The 21,448-nt window shown below is 42.9% G+C and overlaps 1 protein-coding gene across 2 annotated transcripts in view; it reads right to left on the reverse strand.

The window, feature by feature from the left end:
- Positions 1 to 21,448, reverse strand: part of PGAP1 (post-GPI attachment to proteins inositol deacylase 1) — a 321,065-nt gene that overhangs the window by 181,425 nt on the left and 118,192 nt on the right. For both annotated transcript variants that reach the window (XM_069983559.1, XM_069983560.1), the window contains 2 exons: positions 19,706 to 19,877; positions 9,468 to 9,628 (listed from right to left, as the gene is read on the reverse strand). In XM_069983559.1, coding sequence (XP_069839660.1) covers positions 9,468 to 9,628; positions 19,706 to 19,877 — 333 coding nt within the window. The remainder of the gene's footprint in view (positions 1 to 9,467; positions 9,629 to 19,705; positions 19,878 to 21,448) is intronic.

The following is a 21,448-nucleotide window of genomic DNA, read 5'->3' on the forward strand; positions in this document are numbered from 1 at the left end:
GTACAAACAATTAAAAAAGCCCAGACGCACTTCAGAACAACAATATTTCTTAACCCCTTAAGGACCGGGGCAATTTTGATTTTTGCGTTTTCGTTTTTTCCTCCTTGTGCATAAAAGGCCATAGCAGTTGCATTTTTTCACCTAGAAACCCACATGAGCCCTTATTTTTTGCGCCACTAATTGTACTTTGCAATGACAGTCTGAATTGTTGCATAAAGTACACTGCAAAAGCAGGAAAAAATTCAATGTGTGGTGAAATTGAAAAAAAAAAAATACATTTTGTGTTTTTAGTGGATATGTGTTTTTACGCCGTTCGCCCTGGGGTAAAACTGACTTGTTATTTATGTTCCACATAAATTCCAAATAGCATTAGCAACATGTCTACTTTATTTTGGCGGCATTTATTAAACGAGCTTTCATATTTTTTTTAGACAATAGGAAGCTTAAAACATTAGCAGCAAATTTCCAAATTTTCAGTAAAATTTCTAAATCAGATATTTTTAGGGACCTGTTCAGGTTTAAAGTGTATTTGAGGGGCCTGTATGTTAGAAAGCCCCACAAAGCACCCCATTTCAGAAACTGCACCCCCCAAACTCTGCAAAAGCATATCCAGAAAGTGTTTTAACCCTTTAGGGGAGTCACAGAAATAAAAGCTAAGTGTGTAAGACATTTGAAAATTTTAATTTTCTGTGCAGAGATTTTATTGTAATCCAATATTTTTCATAATTATAAACCTATTACCAGAGAAATGCACCCCAATAATTATTGCCCCGTTTCTGCAGTTTATAGAAATACCCCATATGTGGCCCTATTGCGCTATTTGACGCAACCACAAGCCTCAGATACAAAGGAGCGCCTAGTGAATTTCAACGCCTCCGTTATATTTGGTTATTTCTGACTGTACCACTTCAGGTTGGCAGAGGCTCTGGGGTGCCAAAACCTAAAAAACACCCCTAAAGGGACACCATTTAGAAAACTACACCCCTCAAGGAATGTAACAAGGGGTGCGGTGAGCATTTGGACCCCACAGGTGCTTCACAGATTTTCCGAACAATATGGCGTGAAAAAAGAAAAAAAAAATTTTTACACTAAAACGTTGTTCTAGCCTTCAATTTTTCATTTTCTTAAAGGGATAAGAGGAAAAAAAAAGACACAAAATGTGTAGCGCAGTTTCTCCCGAGTATGGAAATACCCCACATGTGGCGATAAAGTGCCAAGGGGGCGCAGGACGAGCCTCCAAAGGGAAGGAGCGCCAATTGGCTTTTGGAAGCTGAATTTTACTGGAAAGAATTTCAAGGGCCATGTCGCATTTACATAGCCCTCGTGCTGCCAAAACACTGGAAACCCCCCACAAGTGACCCCATTCTGGAAACTACACCCCTCAAGGAATCTAACAAGGGGCACAGTGAGCATATGGACCCCACTGGTGACGGGCACAAATGTGGAACAATGTGACGTAACAGTAAAAAATTTCCTTTTTTCACTTTCATGGCACAAATGTGCCCGTCATCAAGGGGTCCATATCCTTAGTGCACCCCTTGTTAGATTCCTTGAGGGGTGCAGTTTCCAGAATGGGGTCACTTGTGGGGGGTTTCCAGTGTTTTGGCAGCACGAGGGCTCTGTAAATGCGACATGGCGTTCATCATCCATTCTAGCCAAATCCAACCTCCAAAATCCAAATGGCGCTCCTTCCCTTCGGAGGCTTGCCCTGCGCCCACATGGCGCTTTATGTCCACATGTGGGGTATTTACGGACTCGGGGGAAATTGCTCTACACATATTGTGTTTTTTTCTCTTTTAACCCCTTGTGAAAATGATAAATTCAAGGCTAAACCAACATTATAGTGTAAAAAATGTAATATTTCATTTTCACGCCACATTGTTCCACATTTGTGCCCGTCACCAGTGGGGTCCATATGCTCACTACACCCCTTGTTACATTCCTTGAGGGGTGTAGTTTCCATAATGGGGTCACTTTTGGGGGGTTTCAACTGTCTTGGCAACACAGAGGCCTTTTGAATGCAATATGGCCCCTCGAAATCCATTCCATCCAAATCCAGCCTTCAAAAACCAAATGGCGCTCCTTCCCTTTGGAGGCTTACCCTGCACCCGCATGGCGCTTTATGTCCACATGAGGGGTATTTCCGTACTCAGGGGAAATTGCTCTACACATTTATTGTTTTTTTTTTTATCTTTTAGCCCCTTGTGAAAATGAAAAAATCACGACACGATTAATGATTTAGAGTAAAAATTTTACAAAAATTACACTAAATGTTGGTCTAGCCTTGATTTTTTCCATTTCCACAAGGGGTTAAAAAAGAAAATGAACACAAAACGTGTAGGGTAGTTTCCCCTGAGTACGAAAATACCCCACATGTGGGCATAATGTGCCATATGGGCACAGGGCAAGCCACCAAAGGGACAGAGCGCCATTTAGAGTCTGGAATGGAGGATGGAGGCCATGTCGCAATTACAAAGCTCCTGTGCTGCCGGGTCAGTAGAAACCCCCGACAAGTGACCCCATTCTGGAAACTACACCCCATAAGGAATCTAACAAGGCGTGCAGTGAGGATATGGACCCCACTGGTGACAGTCACTTACGTAGAACATGTGGCGAGAAAATAAAAAATACCATTTTTTTTTTATTTTCACGTCCCAAGTGTGGCCGTCACCAGGGGGCCATATCCCCGCTGCCCCCCTTGTTAGATTCCTTATCGGGTGTAGTTTCCAGAATGGGGTCACTTGTGGGGGGTTTCTACTGTCCTGGCCACACAGAGGCTTTGTAATTGCATCATGGCATCCTCTAATGGGAATGGTGGCCATACCTACTTAGCTGGGGGAAAAGGGACAATTCTAATTTATTTGGGGGTATTAGGCCAATTATTGGTTTATAAGGTTGGAAATGACAGGTGTCCATCAAATTCAACCTGTGTTGATCCAGAGGAAGGCAAAAAACCCTCGTGAGGCAGACGACAGTAGCCTCATCACAGGGGAAAAATTCCTTCCCGACTCCATAATGGCAATCAGAATAATCCCTGGATCAACGTGACCCCTGAAATAGGAATAAGGGACAGAATTTAGAAAATGTGGAACCCCAATGACGTGTGGTACGCCTTGGAGCGATCCTGTATGCAGAGGCCGGGGTGATCTGGACAGGTGTCACACTGGAAAATGGTGTCCTTCCTGATCCCCCTGTTATGCCACACTCTGCACTTCTTCTGGGGTCTCCCGTTGCCCTGGTGCGATACGGGGTCCTTTATATTCAGAAGCGCTGGGTCCGCTCCATGGCTGCTAAATATTAGGGCTCTATTACTACTTCTGATATTTTCGGATCGTGTAGCAAGCTACAGTAGCTCGGGCAGCGAGGGACCAGAAGAGGGGGTGCCGGTATAAAAGTTATCCCCGTACAGGTGGTAACCTTTATCCAGCAGTGGGAAGATCAGTTCCCGGACGCTTTTTCCACTTGTTCTGAGGATGGGGGGGGGAGGGGGCATCTGGGGGCTGGATTCGGGTGTCCCTTCCTACATACACTCTAAGGGTACGTGCACACTGCGGAATCGCGACAGATAACCCTTCGTGCATTCCGCAGTTGGCACCCGCCGGCTGACTGATGCAGGTGCACGTCTCCGTCCGTGTCATAGACTCCATTCTATGCACGGGCGGATTCCGCTCTCCGTCCAACGTATTCATTCTTTGGATGGACGACGGAATCCGCCCGTGCATAGAATGGAGTCTATGACACGGGTAGAGACATGCGCCCGCATCAGTCCGCCGGCGGGTGTCAGCTGCGGAATGCACGAAGGGTTATCCTTCGCCATTCCGCAGTGTGCACATACCCTAAATCTGTAAGTGTACCCTGAGGTACGCTCACACAGTTTGTAGAATTTCACACCATACCGTCATCTCTTATTGGGACGGTACTGGCGGAAAAGACGTGTCTGGGGGGCAGCGTACGCTACGCTACCCCCAGACACGTCACTGGATGATGAGGATGATGAGGATGAATGGAGGAAAAAAGGATCCCCCCATTCATCCTCACTGGCTGTTTCGGTGTCGGAGGCAATAATAACGTATGCGTCCGACACCGAAAACATCCTGGGGGCCATCTTTATACGGGGATTGGTATATGGGGTATGTAGTGGTGTAGTGTCAAACTTTATTCAATGTAGTGTGGTGTAATGTAGTGTTTTTTACGTGTTTTTTTTTTTACAGTAAGTATAAAAAAAAACCTACGCCAACAAAGGAGTTGCTGATAAATGCTGCACTTATGTGCGGCACTTATCAGCAGACCGTGGCAGTAGAATATAGAAAAAAAACACCCTACGCCAAAAAGGAGGAGTTGCTCATTAGCAGTGCACTTTCGTGCGATGCTGATCAACACTCAGCGGCGATAGAAGAAAAAAAAATTTGGAAAAAAAAAAAAAAAAAACTTTCTACATTCTGAACATCCCTGTAGCTGCTGATAAGTGTATTACACATATCAGCCGCTAGAGGGCAGCAGAGCGCAAAATCCGGAAAATGACGAGGCTGGAGCTGAAAATAGCCGAAAGAAGACGACGGGGACCGCCGGAAAGAGCCGAAGATGCGTCTTCCGGAAAGACCCGGAAGACGCAGATCAGGACAGGGGAGTAATGTACAAATACCTGCTCTGGACCCCTCAGCTACCTAGCTGAGGGGTCCAGGGCAGGTATTTTTTATTTTGTGAGACTCTGATCGCCGTGCCACCAGCCGTGCCATGGCGGTCGGTTTTTGAATTGATCAGCCTATAGCGGCGATCTTAAGCACGGGGGGTGTTAACCACCCCCCGTGCCGAGAAGCTAAGATGGCCTGCTATGATTTATAGCAGGCCATCTTCCCCGATTGCTGTGTGCGAACACGCAGCGATCGGGGAAACATCGGGCGTAAATTTACGCCCTGATGCGCCAAGTACCAGGGCGTAAGTTTACGCCCGATGTCGTTAAGGGGTTAAAATTGCTACATTCCCAGGCTTATAGCACTTTTATCCTTTGGTCTATGGGGCTGTGCGAGGTGTCATTTTTTGCGCCATGATGAGTTCTTTCTATCGATACCTTGATTGCGCATATGCGACTTTTTGATCGCTTTTTATTAACATTTTTCTGGATTTGATGCGACCAAAAATGCGCAATTTTGCACTTTGGGATTTTTTGGCGCTTACGCAGTTTACCGTGCGAGATCAGGAATGTGATTAATTAATAGTTCGGGCGATTACGCATGCGGCAATACCAAACATGTTTGTTTATTTCTTAATTAATTTATTTACTTTTATTAATAACCTGGGAAAAGGGGGGTGATTCAGACTTTTATTAGGGGAGGGGGCTTTTTATTAATAACACTTTTTTTTTTTTTTTTTTTTTTACTTTTAGGGGGGCTTCTAGTATAAGTGCTTTGATCTCTCATAGAGATCCATGAGATAGGCACTTGTTTACTTCCGGCTGCTGCAGCCGGAAGTAAACGAGTGCCGAGTCGGGGACGGCGCCATCTTGGAGCGGTCCCCGGTCGGCTTCAGAAACGGAGATCGCTCCTCCGGGATAACATCCCGGAGGAGCGATCTCCCCACAAGACACCAGGGATGACGCTGCAAACGGTAATCAGATGCAGCTGTCAACTTTGACAGCTGCATCCGATTACTGTATTAGCGGGCACTACGATCGGATCGTGCCCGCTAATACCTGCGGTCCCGGGCTACAAGCGGCACCCGGGACCGCCGCGCGGCCCCGCTCTGAATGTCCTTAATGACCGCAGGGCGTAAATATACGCCCGCGGTCGTTAAGGGGTTAATCATGGCAGTCATCATGGCACAATTAAAACAGACACATTCCCTGGGGGTGGGGTGGAAAGTGGAATGATAATTGTCAGCTGATTAGAGCAAGTCACATGGTATATTACCAAGATATATGTTGCAGTGCACATTCTATGTTACCAAAACAAGTTATAAATCGCAATGAACTTTGTACAGTTTTACATAACTCGAATTTCATTACAAATTGCAATATACATTATAGAAACCTATGTTATTCACAAGGAAAATGAGATACAAACAAATACTGTGTACACTGATGAATTAGAGACAAGTCACTTTTCAAATTGAAGCCCATGGGAAATCTGGTACTGAGACGTCATTTCCAAAACGCCACCCTTTTGTGGAGAATATGGACCTGATCCACACCTCTTTTTGGAGTATGTACCTTCTCAATAGCACTTACAGAAAAAACTGGACAGGTCTCCCTGGTGGACTTCTGCGAAATGCCGTGATAAAATTGACATGGATCTTTTAGACCAGCGAGAAGACGTCAAAGAGGCGTCCGCTAAGTGTTCTGCAATTCTCACTTTGAGCTTTGTTTTGTTGATCCAACGTACTGTAATTGGCACGTTGAACATTCTGCTAAATAAATCACATAGGTGGAATTACAATTCATGAATGTCCTGATAGAAAAAGTCAAACCAGAAGACAGAGAAGAAAACATGTAACACTTTTTAGAAACCGCACATAACGCGCATCTGGGTAGACCATAGCCGCAAAAGCCATGTAGGTTCACCCCGGTGTGTTGAGGATTAGCATAATCCGGTAAAATATTGGGAGATAGTACACTACCCAAAGTAACCACTCTCCGAGCCATGCATCTCACACCTGATTTTCAAGGAATATATTTGTGGATGATGCGTTTAATAGAAATAAACTGAAGGCTATATATTGTGTGGAGAAAGTCAGGGGAAATTATGTAGTGCTGTTTACATGTGAGTCACTGTTCACATTGTTTGTAAATGTGTTATGTTTTCTGCCCGTCAAATGATACCTCCTATCACGTTTTTCTGCCGCGGCTCTGGTAATTATGTGTTGAGAATAGCCTCTACTAAGTAGAAGATTCGCCAAATCCTGAAATGTTTTTATATAGTGTGTCTCATTTGAACAAGTACAACGTACCCGTACAAATTCTCTAGTTGGAAGATTGTTAAACGGGTAGTGCGGTGTTAGACATTTATTCACTAAATAACACACATTACGAAGTTATACAACTTTGTAATGTGTGTTATTTAAGTGAAAGGCCCCCTTCCCGTATTCCCACAACCCCCAGGAGTGTGGTGCATTATACTCACCGCATTATGGTCGACTCCAGCCGCCATTTTGGGACAACGGCGTAATCTTTAGGAGGCCGGCCGGACCGCTACAGCTGTCCCTCATGCCGGCCCCCCTCTGGCGTGTCATCAGCTGTGATTGGCTAAGTGTAGTTATTCTCAGCCAACCGCGGCTGAGCAGCTGATGACGCGCCAGAGGGGGGCCGGCATGAGGAACGGCTGAAGCGGTCTGGAGATTACGCCATTGTCCCAAGATGGCGGCTGGGGTCGACAGTAATGCGGTGAGTGTAATGCACCACACTTCCGGGGGTGGGGGGAAAAAAGAAAGGGGGCCATTCACTTAAATGACACACATTACAAAGTTGTATAGCTGTACACCGCTCTACCCCTTTAATGTTTGGGATGGCTACTGGCCTGGTTTCCTGTAGAGGGTGGTACAAATTATTTCTCCTTCATCAAAGTACAGTACAATATCTAGAAAAGAAATTTTATTAAAATCATGTTGGTATGTAAATTTTAAATTTAAATTATTTGCATTAATGAAGGTCACAAAATTATCAGCCTCCTGCATTGTCCCAGTCCACACTAGGACATAAGTTTGTATAATGTATATTGCAATTTGTAATGAATTTCGGGTTATATAAAACTGTACAAAGTGCATTGCGATTTATAACTAGTTTTGGTAACATAGAATTGCACAATGTGCACTGCAACGTACATCTTGGTAATATACAGTGTGACTTGCTCTAATCAGCTGACAATTATCGTTCCATTTCCCACCCTACCCCCAGGGGGTGTGTCTATTTTGATTGTGGTGCATTTCCTAAAATATATAAGCTTGCGAATCTAGATTGTATAACTGCCATGATTAAGGAATGTTGTTATTCGGAAACACGTCTGAACTTTTTTAATTTTTTGTACACGCTTTTGAGGGGTATTAAATAAAGTTTCCACAATTTTTTTTTTTTACTGCATGGAGCTGTGGACCCAATCTCTTTCCATTACTATTTCCCGGTGGAAGGTCCGGGTTGATTTTCCACCTGCTCTGCACATCCTGGGAGATTTGTATTTTTGAAGCCTGTGCCCCTCTAGGTTTCACAACTACAACCTCCAACAAGGACTGCCAGCAGGGCATGATGGGAGTTGTAGCTTTGTAGACTGTGGCTCTCTAGCCAGCAGAACTACAACCCTTATCATGCTCTATGACTTTCCAGGTTGCAGAACTACAGCACCCATCATGTACTAGACAGTTCATGCTGGGTGTTGTAGTTTGCAACCTATGGCTCTCCAGGTGTTGAAAACTACAACCCCTTCCATATCCTGCTGACAGTTTATAATGCAAGTTGGAGTTTGGCAACCAGTGGCTGTCCAGTGTGTTTATTCTGGGTCTCATTTGAGGGGGGGGGGGGGGTCTCAGGGTCCACAAGATCCCCTTTTCTTCATGGTTCGCCAGGATGCATTAACTGATGTGATGAAAGGCATTAACACATACTTACAGTTCAGTACATACTTACGTACATTAAATACAATTAGGAAGTAATCCTATACATGTTTAAATTACATATACATGTTTTTTACATATCCAGCTAAGCCTTTAAATATTAGCATTCCTTTATTCCTTTTTTTTCAGTCATTAGGTTCAAGTTCGTTAGCCCGTAGCCTGTAAGAGCCCAGCTACGTATGGTTTATCCATGCAAAGACATCATCTGTCTATTACCATCGGAATATCACAAAAGTGCCAGGGTGAAGTGCATGCATAGTAAAATATTATCCCAATGGCGTCAGTGCAAGTCTAAAACAAGCTCTACGGCTTCTGGAAGAAAAGTCTTCCTAACCATCCTACGACAGCACAACAAATGCTAGTTGACCTGGCTCTGCTTGATTGTGCCTCTAGGAAGGTTTTAACCCATCTGTTGTGCTATCTACGGACTCAAGGAAATTATAATTGCAAGTAAATTTTGGTTTACAGTACTTATTTTGAATAATAGGGAGATAAGAAAAGGTTTCCTGGTGGCTGTCAATGAAGAGGCGAAGGTTAATTACCAGGCAGCAGGGGGCAGTATTTTCGATTGGATGGGTTCCTGAAGCTAGAGGAACACCTCCCTGGGCACTTGTACCTTTAACATATTAATAAAAAGCCCCTGATCCCATAATGCCCACCACCAGTGGATAGAGAGGCCCTATTTGCATGACACAAAATCAGGGCAGATGGCAGGAATTGGGCAGTGGTTTGAAAAATGGACCGAGCCACCGGAATCTACTTGCCGACATGAGCAGGTGATGTAAAAATTAATTTTAGGCAGTGAACTGGTACATTGGCTTTAAATTACCCTTGTAAAAACACTGATTAGAGAAGAAGAAAATAAATATTACCACAACAGACAAGGCACTGTTCTTGATTTTTAAAGATGGCAAAAACGTCAATCCTGGACGAACTTGGTAATCCCGAAATCCACCAGCAACAGAAAGTAAAGTTATATTTTGAAGTTTATTTGCATTCAAATTCCAATAATCATTCACTAAGGCATAAAAATCTGTTAAAATAAGAGAGTAAAAATTATATTATAATATATATATATATATATATATATATATATATATATATATATATATATGTGCACACACACAGAACCAAAAGCCAAAATAAATTTTATGATAATGTGTTGGCAATCTTAAGTTTTAAGTCAAAACTTTATGATATTCTGTTTGCACATGCCACTAATGTCCGTGTCAAAATAGACAAAATTACCAAAGGGGTAATTCATTAATAACTTGGGAATGCTTTTACCTAGGGCTGTAGAGTCGGAGTCAGAAAAAATGTACCGACTCTAGCTTTAAAAAAAAACTTAGAACAATTTAAAATTGAGTTTTGCTCATCAATATATATTATGAGCAATATTCTAATAGGACACTGGCCCTATTAGATAAGGGTGGTCGAGGAAAAGTTGTCAGTCACTATTTGGCAGTTTTTTTCTGAGCTGGAAGAATCCATTGTGTGGGGGGAGATCTGTGCTGTTCTCTTCCTGGATGCTGGATGATTGTATATAAGCAGCAGTGTAATATGAAGATATCCTGTGTAATAGAGGGGAGGAGGAGAAGACATTAATAGTGTAGCAGTAACCTCTGTTTTTCTACGTGTTCTATGGCTGCAGGTGTGTGTGTGTGCGCGCTACGGCTGCAGCAGGCTGTGTGTGTGTATGTATGCTATGCCTGCAACAGGCTGTGTGTGCGTGCTATGGCATGCTCCCACAGTGACTATATATCACTATGGCTGACAACTATATTACAGGTATCTGGCATTATTAGCAGTGTTTCTGTGTATATGGTGAATATTTAGTTAGAAACTTTGAAGATTGTCAGCAGGAAAAGACCACCTGCTCCATCTAGCGTAGTTGTGAGTAGTTCAGGACATGGGGGCTGGAGACTCGCTGCATCCACTGCACACACAGGAGAATCTGCTTTATATCTTTCCTCATTCCTTCAGAAGTCGCTCCAGGATCATGTAGGACATTAGGGAGAAGCTGCTGAGCTAGTGTGATAAATAACTCCCCTGGTATATGACTGGCCATTTATGAAGGAGCAGGAGCAGGAGTACGGAGTCGGTCCTGATAAAATTCAGGAGTCGGAGTTGAAGCTGCAGCTTACAGACTCCACAGCCCTGCTTTTACCTATCCAGCAGATTCTGAGATTGTTAGATTCCTTCAGGGGTTTAGTTTCCAGAATGGGGTCACTCGTGGGCAGCATGAGGGCTCTGTAAATGCAACATGGCTTTCATCATCCATTCTGGTCAAATCCAGCCTCCAAAATACAAATGTCGCTCCTTCCCTTCGGAGGCTTGCCCTGCACCCATATGGCGCTTTATGCCCACATGTGGGGTATTTACAGACTCTACACATTTTGTGTGTGTTTTTTTTTTTCTCTTTTACCCCTTGCGAAAATGAAAAATTCACGGCTAAACCAACATTATAGTGTAAAAAATGTAATATTTCATTTTTACGCCACATTGTTCCATATTTGTGCCCGCCACCAGTGGGGTCCACATGCTCCCCACACACCTTGTTACATTCCTTGAGGGGTGTAGTTTCCATAATGGGGTCACTTGTGGGGGGTTTCTACTGTCTTGGCAACACAGGGGCCTTTTAAATGCAACATGGCCCTCGAAATCCAATCCAGCCTCCAAAAGCCAAATGGCGCTCCTTCCCTTTGGATGTTTACCCTGCACCCGCATGGCGCTTTATGTCCACATGTGGGGTATTTCCATACTCCACACATTTGGGTTTGTTTTTTTTTTTTTTTTTTTTATCTCTTCAGCCCTTGTGAAAATGAAAAAAAAATCGAGATAAGATTAATGATTTAGTGTAGAAATAAAAAGATTTTTTTTACAGTAAATGTTGGTCTAGCCTTTATTTTTTCCATTTCCACAAGGGGCTAAAAAAGGAAATGAATACAAAACGTTAAGGGTAATTTCCCCTGAGTACAAAAATACCCCACATGTGGACATAATGTGCCATATGGGCACAGGGCATGCCACCAATGGGACAAAACGCCATTTAGAGGCTGGAATGGAGGATGGAGGCCAAGTTGCATTTACAAGCCCTTGTCCTGCCAGGACAGTAGAAACCCCCCCCAAGTGATCCCATTATGGAAACTACACCCCTCAAGGAATCTAGCAAGTGGTGCAGTGAGCAAATGAACCCCACTGGTGAAGGGCACATATGTAGAACATATCTTGTAAAAATAAAAAATACTATTTTTTATTATTTTCACAGAACAAATGTGCCCGTCACCAGAAGGCCATATCCTCACTGCACCCCTTGTTAGATTCCTTATGGGGTGTAGTTTCTACTGTCCTGGCAGCACAGGGGCTTTGTAATTGCCCCATGGTAAGCCTCTAATAGTAATGGGGCCATGCCTATTTAGTTGGGGAAAAGGGACCGTTTTTAATTTATTTGGGGGTATTAGGCCAATTATTAGTTTATAAGGTTGAAAAGGACAGGTGTCCATCAAATTCAACCTGTGTTAATCCAGAGGAAGGCAAAAAAACCTTTGTGAGGCATTCCCTCATCACAGGGAAAAAATTCCTTCACAACTCAAAAATGGCTACAGTAGCTCGGGCAGCGATCGACCAGAAGAGGAGGACGCTGGTAGAAAAGTTATCCACATACAGGTGGTAAACTTTATCAAGCAGTGGGAAGATCAGTTCTCAAACGACCTTCCATCTTACTCCGAGAACGGGAAGGCATTCTGGAGGTTGGATTTCTGTGTCCCCTCCAGTCTAAATCTGCCTAAGTGTAACCTGACGCCCATGTGCAGTAGGAACCCTCAAAATGTTTTCATTTCCACTGCATCAACAGGAGTCCACGCCTGGGGTGGACCCCTGTTGATGCAGCGGAAATGAATAAAGAAGAGGAGAGGTTGTAGGCTATAAATTGGTGTGCGTACAAGTTTGTTTGCGCCACCATCAAATTTATAAGGTCATCAGAGAAAAAGAGCTTGAAAAAGTCTATTTCTCTGACGCCTGTGGGGTTCATTTGGATTCCTGCTCGTGCTACAAAGCCAGGAATCTGGGGCTCATAATTTTGGGGGGCTGGGGTCCAGATGGAGTTACCTGTCTAGGGGGCGAGATGGGGTTACCTGTCTAGGGGGCGAGATGGGGTCACCTGTCTGGGGGGCATCCAGAAGCTTCTTCCTGGGACGCTTACGTGGATATTCATCATCACTGGATGATGAAGATGAATGGAGAAAAGAAGGATCCCCCCCATTCATTCTCACTGGCTGTTTTGGTGTTGGAGGCAATAAGAGCGTTTGCCTCCTCCGCCGAAAACACCCTGTGGGCCATCTTTATATGGGGATTAGTATATGGTGGTATGTAAATGTGTATTGTAGTGTAATGTAAAACCATTTCATATAGTGTAGTGCAATGTAGTGTTTTTTACGTTTTTTTTTTTAACATTAAGGAGAGAAAAAAAAACCTACGGCAAAAAAAGGAGTTGCTGATAAATTTCGCACTTATGTGCGCTGCTTATCAGCAGACAATGGCAGTAGGATAAAGATAAAAAAGGGGGGGGACCCATACACCAAAAAGGAGGCACAACTGCCGAGGCTGGCATGACCTCCAAAGCCCCTTTAAAACAGCAGATCATCAAGGGTGCTATTAGTCAGTCCCCCACTGATTTATGGCCTATTCACCTTCACTTTTTAAATTAACATCATGTTTAGAAGCAAAGCAGACCAAAAAACGCTGTGATTTAGATGCAGGTAAGGGGCCCAATTAGGCAGGTGGTGATTAGACATGAAGCTAGTATTATGCTGCCTTCACGCTGCCGCTTTTTCTAGTTAAAACGCCCATACAAACGCCATGAAAATGCCTGTAGGCAGATGTTAGCTGGGAATCAAAAGTTTATGATTTCCCTAGCACACATGTTGTTGTTTTCTTTTTTTGTTTTTTTTTGTGGCGTTTTTCTCTCCGCCCTGACATTTTTGCGGCTCTGTGCCAGTTTTTAAAAAATGCAGCAGGCTCAGGGTTTGGCGTCTTTTCAGGAAACTGCAGCATTTTCTCACCACAGATTTCTGCCTACTGTAAGGTGCAAAACACCTGTCACAATGATATTACAAACAAAAAAACAGGCAAAGCGCCTGATATATGATAGAGGTATGTTTCCAATACCAGCCGCAGCTCCACAGAGGTACATCCACAGGAGAGGGGAAGTAGAAAGCATCAAAACAGGAGAAAAATCACCACCAGTCGGCATAAAAATGTATTAAGTGATGGGTGTTTTGCTCCTGGCCTTTTTTTGGGTGTGTTTTTCCCTTTTCGTTTTTCAGATATCGGTATCCTGTGCATTACGTCGTATTCGTTGGACTATGTCGATGACCAACGTTGTTTTTATTCATGGTTGTGGTTATTTTAAGTGTTTTTAAATAGTGTATAGGGATTATGTTTTGTTTCTATGCCATTGTATAAAGTTTTTGCTTTTTGGAACTTGTAAGAAATATTTTCATAGTTTAGCATTTGTTTTTTGAGTGCTCCTTTTTATAACATGCATCTCTTCTTTACTGTTGTGCTTCAGCGTTGTTTTTATTTAAATAAAAATGGTCAACGGGGGGGGGGGGGGGGTCTTTTCTTTAAATACTTTTCTCTATTGTGTTGTTTTATTTTTCTTTACTTTCAGACTTCGTAGTGGAAGCCGTATGATAGAAGGCATCCATTGCTAAGTTTGGGCCTAGTGTTTGCGGGTATAGGTACAGTGTCGGGGGGGGGGGGGGGGGGGGGGCTAAAGAGCAGCACTATTTATACTCACCCAGATTTCTTCTATCTTCAGCAGAGCCTGGCAAGCTGAGCTACAAGTGTGCCAGGCTCTGCCTCTTCAAAAATCCTCCAAATCAGCAGCTGCAGCTGGGACACTAGTTGGCTGAGCTGACAATGCCAATCAGTGGCTGAAGCAGTGTCCCTGCTCAGCCACTGATCAGAAGACGACAAGGAAAAGACTGGAGAGTAAGTGAAGCATGCCCCCCAACACCCTGGAACTGAGCACAGTACGGTCCTTGTGCCGTTCTGCATTACCCCATGTCCTCAGTTTGGGTGCACACACATAGTGCAAACACACACACACACACAGCTTGCTGCAGCCATAACACACATACACACAGCCTGCTGCAGCCATAGCACACACACAACCTACTGCAGCCATAGCACGCGCACGAACACACAGAGCTGCAGCCACAGGACATTAAAGAAAAACACCCAATCTTCTCCCAGAGAGAAAACACCACACTGAGGATAGAGGTTACTGCTACACTACTTATTTCTTCTCCTCCTCCTCCTCCTCTATATCACACAGGATATCTTCATATTACACTGCTGCTCTGCTCATATACAGTCATCCAGCATCCAGGAAGAGAACATCACAGATCAACCCCCACACAACGGACTCTTCCAGCTCAGAAACAAACTGCCAAATAGTGACCGACAACGTTTCCATGACCACCCTTATGTAATAGGGCCAGTGTCCTATTACAATGTTGCTCATAATATATATTCATGAGAAAAACTTGTAAAATTCATATCAAAATTCAATTCTACATTTTTTAACCCTTTGAGGACCAGGCCCAAAATGACCCAGTGGACCGCGCAAATTTTGATCTTAGTGTTTTCGTTTTCCCCTCCTCCCCTTCTAAGAGCTCTAGCACTCTCAGTTTTCTATCTACAAGCCATGTAAGTGCTTGTTTTTTACAGGAATAGTTGTACTGTGTAATGGCGTCATTCATTTTACCATAACATGTATGATGGAATTCCAAATATATTATTTATGAAGATATAAATAGGTGAAATCGTAAATAAGAATGCAATATGGTAACGTTTGGGGGGTTCCTGTGTCTACGTAATGCACTATATGGTAACAGCGACATGACACTATTATTCTATAGGTCAGTCCGAACACAACCATATGCAGGTTACACAGATTCTCTAATGTTATATATGTATTTTTTAATGAAATCCTTTTTTTTGGCAATTAAATATTAATAAAATGGGCCTATTGTGACGCTTATAACGGTTTTATTTTTTCACCTACGGGGCTGTATGGGGTGTCATTTTTTCCACCATGATCTCTAGTTTTTATTAATACCATATTTGTGAAGATCGGACGTTTTGATCACTTTTTATTGATTTTTTTAATATATAATATAACATAAAATCGGTAATCTGCGCACTTTTTCCCCTCTTTTCGTGTACGCCGCTAACCGATCACAATGACGCTTGTTATATTTTAATAGATGGGACAATTACGCACACTACGGTATATTATATGTTTATCCATTTATTTATTTTTATATGTTTTATTTATATAATGGGAAAGGGGGGTGATTTAGACTTTTATTGGGGGAGGGGCTTTGGGGTAGTGTAATAGTGATTTGAACTTTTTTTTTTTTTTTACACTTTTGAAGTCCCTTTGGGGGACTTCTACATTCACTACTTTGATTTATACACTGATCATTGCTATGCCATAAGCATAGTATTGATCAGTGTTATCGGCGATCTGCTCATTGAGCCTGCCTGTGCAGGCTCAGTGTAGCAGATCGCCGATCGGACCGCACGGAGGCAGGTGAGAGACCTCCGGCAGTCCGTTTCAACGATCGGTCCCGATCGGTAAGTGACAGGGGACTCCCCCTGTCACTTACACTTAAACGCCGCGGTCGTGTAAGGGGTTAATGACACGTGGCAGCGCGATCGCTGCAGCGTGTCATTACCGGTAAGGTCCCGGCTGCTGTTTGCAGCCGGCCCCCACCTGCTATGAAGCACGCTCCGCTCCGGAGCACGCTTCATAGCGGGAGAAACACCCAGGACGTAAGGTTACGTCATGGGTCGTCTGGGGACAGACTTCAATGACGTAACCCTACGTCCAGGGTCGTCTAGGGGTTAAAGATTTTTGTAAAGCTGGAGCCGGAACATTTTTTTCCGACTCAAACTTCGACTCCAGTCCGACTCCACAGCCCTGAGTACAACTACAATTGATAAGTAAGTTGTATAACTTATTTTATTTGATAGCTTTTAAAAAATGTTAACTTTATTAAAAAACCCTAAATGTGTTTAAAAGTGGTCTATTACCATCCTTATAACGCTTTTATTTTTTGGTCTATGGGGTTCTGTGTAAAGTGTCATTTTTTGTGCCATGATCTGTACTTTCTATCGGTACCTTGCTTGCGTATATGCGACTTTTTGTTCACTTTTATTACATTTTGGTCAGGAATTTGATAATTTAATAGTTTGCAAGCTATTACACACATGGGAAAAACAAATATGTTTATTTATTTATAAAATGGGAAAAAGGAGGTGATTTGAACTTTTATTAGGGTAGGGTGTTTTTTTTTTTTTTTTTACCACACCTTAAAGAGGTTGTCCAACATTTTTTTCTTATTGGAAATATGAATAATTTGTAATCTGTCCCTTTCCCTTAGTGCTTTTCTCTAACCTTTTTTCGCCTCTGTGTCCCTGGGCCGCCTCCTCTGTTGCTGCTTTTTGGATTTACATAAAGAACTTCCAGGTCACAGGGGTCAGCAGTGACATCACAGCTCTGCAGGCCTGTAGCAACACCCACTCTACCCATAGGCAGGAAATGTCTGAATTACTACAAGTTTCCTTTTGAGCAGCATGGTGACTCAGTGTCTGCCAATTAGTTATGTTATCAAATAATTTTTTTTTTCACACTTTTATCTGTTGCAGGACTACAAACCCCAGCACACATGTACATGATAGGAATTGTAGTCCTTGATTACATATACACTACAGTAGCCATCCTGGTGGGCGGGGTCTCAATGAGGCAGCATTCTGTTACAAGTTTACCTCAGCAATAGATTGATATATGACATGGTGACTGCCATGAGGTGAAGCAGCATCTCTCCTCTCCATATTACACACAGCAGCAGCACTGCCCTAACACTGTACATCTTTACACTACAATAGTAACATTATAGGGGAAGATTTAGCAAAGCCTGTGCAGGGGAGCAGTTACCCATAGCGACCAATCAGATTGCTTTTTTTTAAAAAAAGGCCTTGGAAAATGAAACCTAGAATCTGTCTGGTTGCAATGGGCAACTGTTTCCCTGTTCCTCTGCATAAATTTTGATAAATCACCCCATAGTTCCTTTATTTACTGTTTATAGCTCCAACCTATGCTGCAGTGCTGTACAGAGATTGTAGTCTGTCATGCTGGCCTTACTGCTGCAGTTTCTTCTGGGCTCAGATGTCAGTTAGATGTTAGGGGTTGGTAAAGAAATATATGCATAACCCCACCCACCTGATGACTCACTGTTCCCTCACTGGCAGTAACAGGAAAAAGAAGGGAACAGAATTTCCCAGGAAGTAAAGAAAAAACAGGCAGAATGGTCATGTGACTAAGTCTGAGAACACAGTAAGTGCTCTAAATAAAAAATAGACGTGTACGTAGAATATGCAACGTCCACAAAGGTCAATACAATGCTAGTTTATTGAAAAATCCAGGACAACCCCTTTAACTTTTAGTCCCCCTGGGGAACTTTTATCATTACTGCAGTGATCTCCCATAGAGATCACTGCAGTATACTTAAAGGGGTTATCCAGCGCTACAAAAACATGGCCACTTTTCCCCCTACTGTTGTCTCCAGTTCAGGTGTGGTTTGCAATTAAGCTCCATTTACTTCAATGGAACGGAGTTTCAAAACCCCACCCAAACTGGAGACAACAGTAGGGGGAAAGTGGCCATGTTTTTGTAGCGCTGGATAACCCCTTTAATACAGCAATGACGATAAGCCAGACGGTGAGCCCCGGCCTGGTAAAAAGAAGGGATCTCCACGCTGTGTTCGCGGGGGGGTAGATCCACTCCAGCCATTTGTCAGCTGCATCTAATTAGCTGGGAGAGTCGATCATCCGCGGTCCTGGGCTGCAGATAGCAGCCAGGAGCTCAATGGTTCATAGCGGGGTCGCCGTGTGGCCCCCTTCTGGACTCCCCTACCCGCCGGCACGTCATTATGCAGGAAGGAGTTAATACTACAAGCAACCTGATGACATAGGTGGTGCTGTTTTTTGAAGAAAATAGCAGTGCTTTTACTTATCCTGGATAAATCCTTTAAAGAGGTGATTTATCCATAGGATGACCAACTAATAAAATTTGCCCATGTAGAAGGGTCAGAGATCAGCCGACAAGCAAGCAAATATCCACTGATCAGCTAATTTGATTTTTTGTGCAGTCGTTTGTCTAAACAGGGGGTTGTTGCCTATAATGCATGTTATAGGTTACCTGCCACTATGGTTCTAACCACATATTGACATACGTTCAGAGCAGACACTTAAAGATCAGGTTGCTTTGGGTTTATCAAACACTTGGCGAGTCTAGTGTTCAAGCCCAATGCTATCAGTATGGCTCGTGCAATTTATTTATTTATTTTCAAATCAACTGGTGTCAAAAAGTTATTCAGATTTGTAATACTTATACATATACATACTTATCAGCTGCTGTATGTCATACAGGAATTTTTTTATTTTTAGTCTGACACAGTGCTTTCCGCTGACTTCTCTGGCCAAGACAAGAACTGTTCAAAGCAGTAGCAAATCCCCATAGAAAACCTCTACTGCTCTGGAGAGTTCCTGTCTCGGCCAGAGATGTCAGCAGAGAGAACTGTCAGACTGAAAATAAAACAATATTTCCTGCATGACAAAACAGACAACGAAAAACAGCCATATTTTACAAAAGCAGGTTGTAAATTAGAAACATGTTCATCATTTTGACAATCACTCATGGCTGTTATTCTATGCCGTGTGTGCACTGCGTGTACCTGTCAGAGAGACATGTTGTTTTGATCGGTCTGGGTCTGAGTGCTCAGACGCATACCGATTGTGAGGAACGAGCTGAAAGAAAACTACCCTAATTGTTTTCCTCTCCCAGTTCTGTATCATGTGATGAGTCAGGCTCCTAATGTAAGTCTATGGAGCCTGACACGACACAGAGTGGGGAGCGGATCCCGCTGCAGTGTGGTCTCCTCCCCACTTGCTCTCACGGTCGGTACGGGTCTAAGCACTCACACCCAGACTGATCAAAAAACAAAATATACATTTCTTTTCCACAAGTTAAACTTACCAGTTAGATAATAATCTATAGGCAGCACTGGCATAACATGAGGTGTAGCTTGTGTTATAATAAGGTTTATCAGTTGAGGCTTAAAATTCTTTGATGTAAATAATGCTCTTGCAATAAGGCCACCCATGGAATGTCCAAGAAGTATGACACTTTGGGGAGGAAATTCTTGATTCTAAAAATATAAAATTGGACAGATAGGTGTAATTAGTGATATTAATAACCAACTGTTAGAAGTCTTATGCATATAGGCATCATGAGTTAGATGATTCTCCACCGTGCACAAGTCATTTTTCTAATTAACTAATCTATCCTGAATTTTCACAGATCTTCATACTGTGTCTCTCGTGCAAGACCCATAACCATAGACTTACTGGGTCTTTTAAGTATAGCTGTATGCAGTGGGGAGGACAGGCACTCATTTCTTATTTATAATTACATAAATTATGAAAAGATTTAAAGGGGTAGTGCAGCGTTTAACATTTATTCACTAAATAACACACATTTCAAAGTTAAACAACTTTGTAATGTGTGAGTCCATTCATAGCACAACAAAGAACAGCCGGCACTACAGCTTGGAGCTAAACCCTCTGAGCAAGCAGGTAATACTCGGGGATGTGTCTAGCGGTGCTAGTCTGTAAACAGTCTCTGTGATGAACAAACGGTGATAGAAAAATGATGAAAAAACTGCACTCACCGACACTGGTAACAACTTCTTTTATTTCTTATGTGCGGACATCATGGAGCAGACGCCAGCTGGGTGCGGGTAACAGGCTTGTTTCGCGCAGAGCGCTTCAACGGACCCTCCCCCTTCGCTAATTCACCCCATCTAAATATGCTAGACGTAGTGACGTATGTGAACATGTGATTACATATAAGAAAACATTAAAACCAAATAAAAACAAATCGGACACACAATTCATATAAAAAAACTACGGTCTTCTCTATCGTTGAGGCCAACCGGACCTTCGGCTCCGGTACGCAATATCCATTTAGTCTCGGTTCTCATCAGGAGGCGGTGACAATCTTTTCCTGCTCGGGGCTTAACCCTTTCTATCCCTGCAAATTTTATAGCTGCCAGGTTACCTCCATGCGCTTCATTCATATGACTGATAAGTCTCGGGGCACAAGAGCCATTTCTCAATGAATGGAAGTGTTTCCTAATACGGGTATGTAGCGCCCTCTTCGTTTTGCCTATGTAAAATCTTCTGCAATCGCAGAAGATTACATAGACTACTGAGGAGGTTTTACAGCATATAAAGTCATTGATATATATCTGCTGTCCATTGATGTTTAAGCTTGTTCCTTTACACATATGTGTACACCAGTTACAAGAACCGCATCTATGATTACCTTTTAATTCATGTCGTAACCATGCTGTACCGTCTTCTTTAGTTGTTTTTGTTTTACTGTGTACTAATATGTCCTTAATGTTTTTGCTACGCCTGAAAGTGACAAAAGGTTTTCTTGTGGCTTGCTCACCTAATGTAGTATCCTTTTCTATCAGGTACCAATATTTATTGATAGCTCTGCGGATTTGTGAAGCCATAGGTCAGAGCTTAAAAGAAAAGGCTAAATCGATCCATATTACCACTTTTCAGTCTTTTTGATTTAGTGACATTATGGAGCAGGGTATTGCGATTTTTTTGTGCTGCCTTATTCAGTGATTCATCCAACAATTTTTCGGGGTAACCCCTATTTATGAAACGCTGCTTAAGTGCAGCAGCCTGAATTCTAAAGGATTCT

This window comes from Dendropsophus ebraccatus, chromosome 9 (assembly GCF_027789765.1).
Source record: "Dendropsophus ebraccatus isolate aDenEbr1 chromosome 9, aDenEbr1.pat, whole genome shotgun sequence".
Lineage (NCBI taxonomy): Eukaryota > Metazoa > Chordata > Amphibia > Anura > Hylidae > Dendropsophus > Dendropsophus ebraccatus.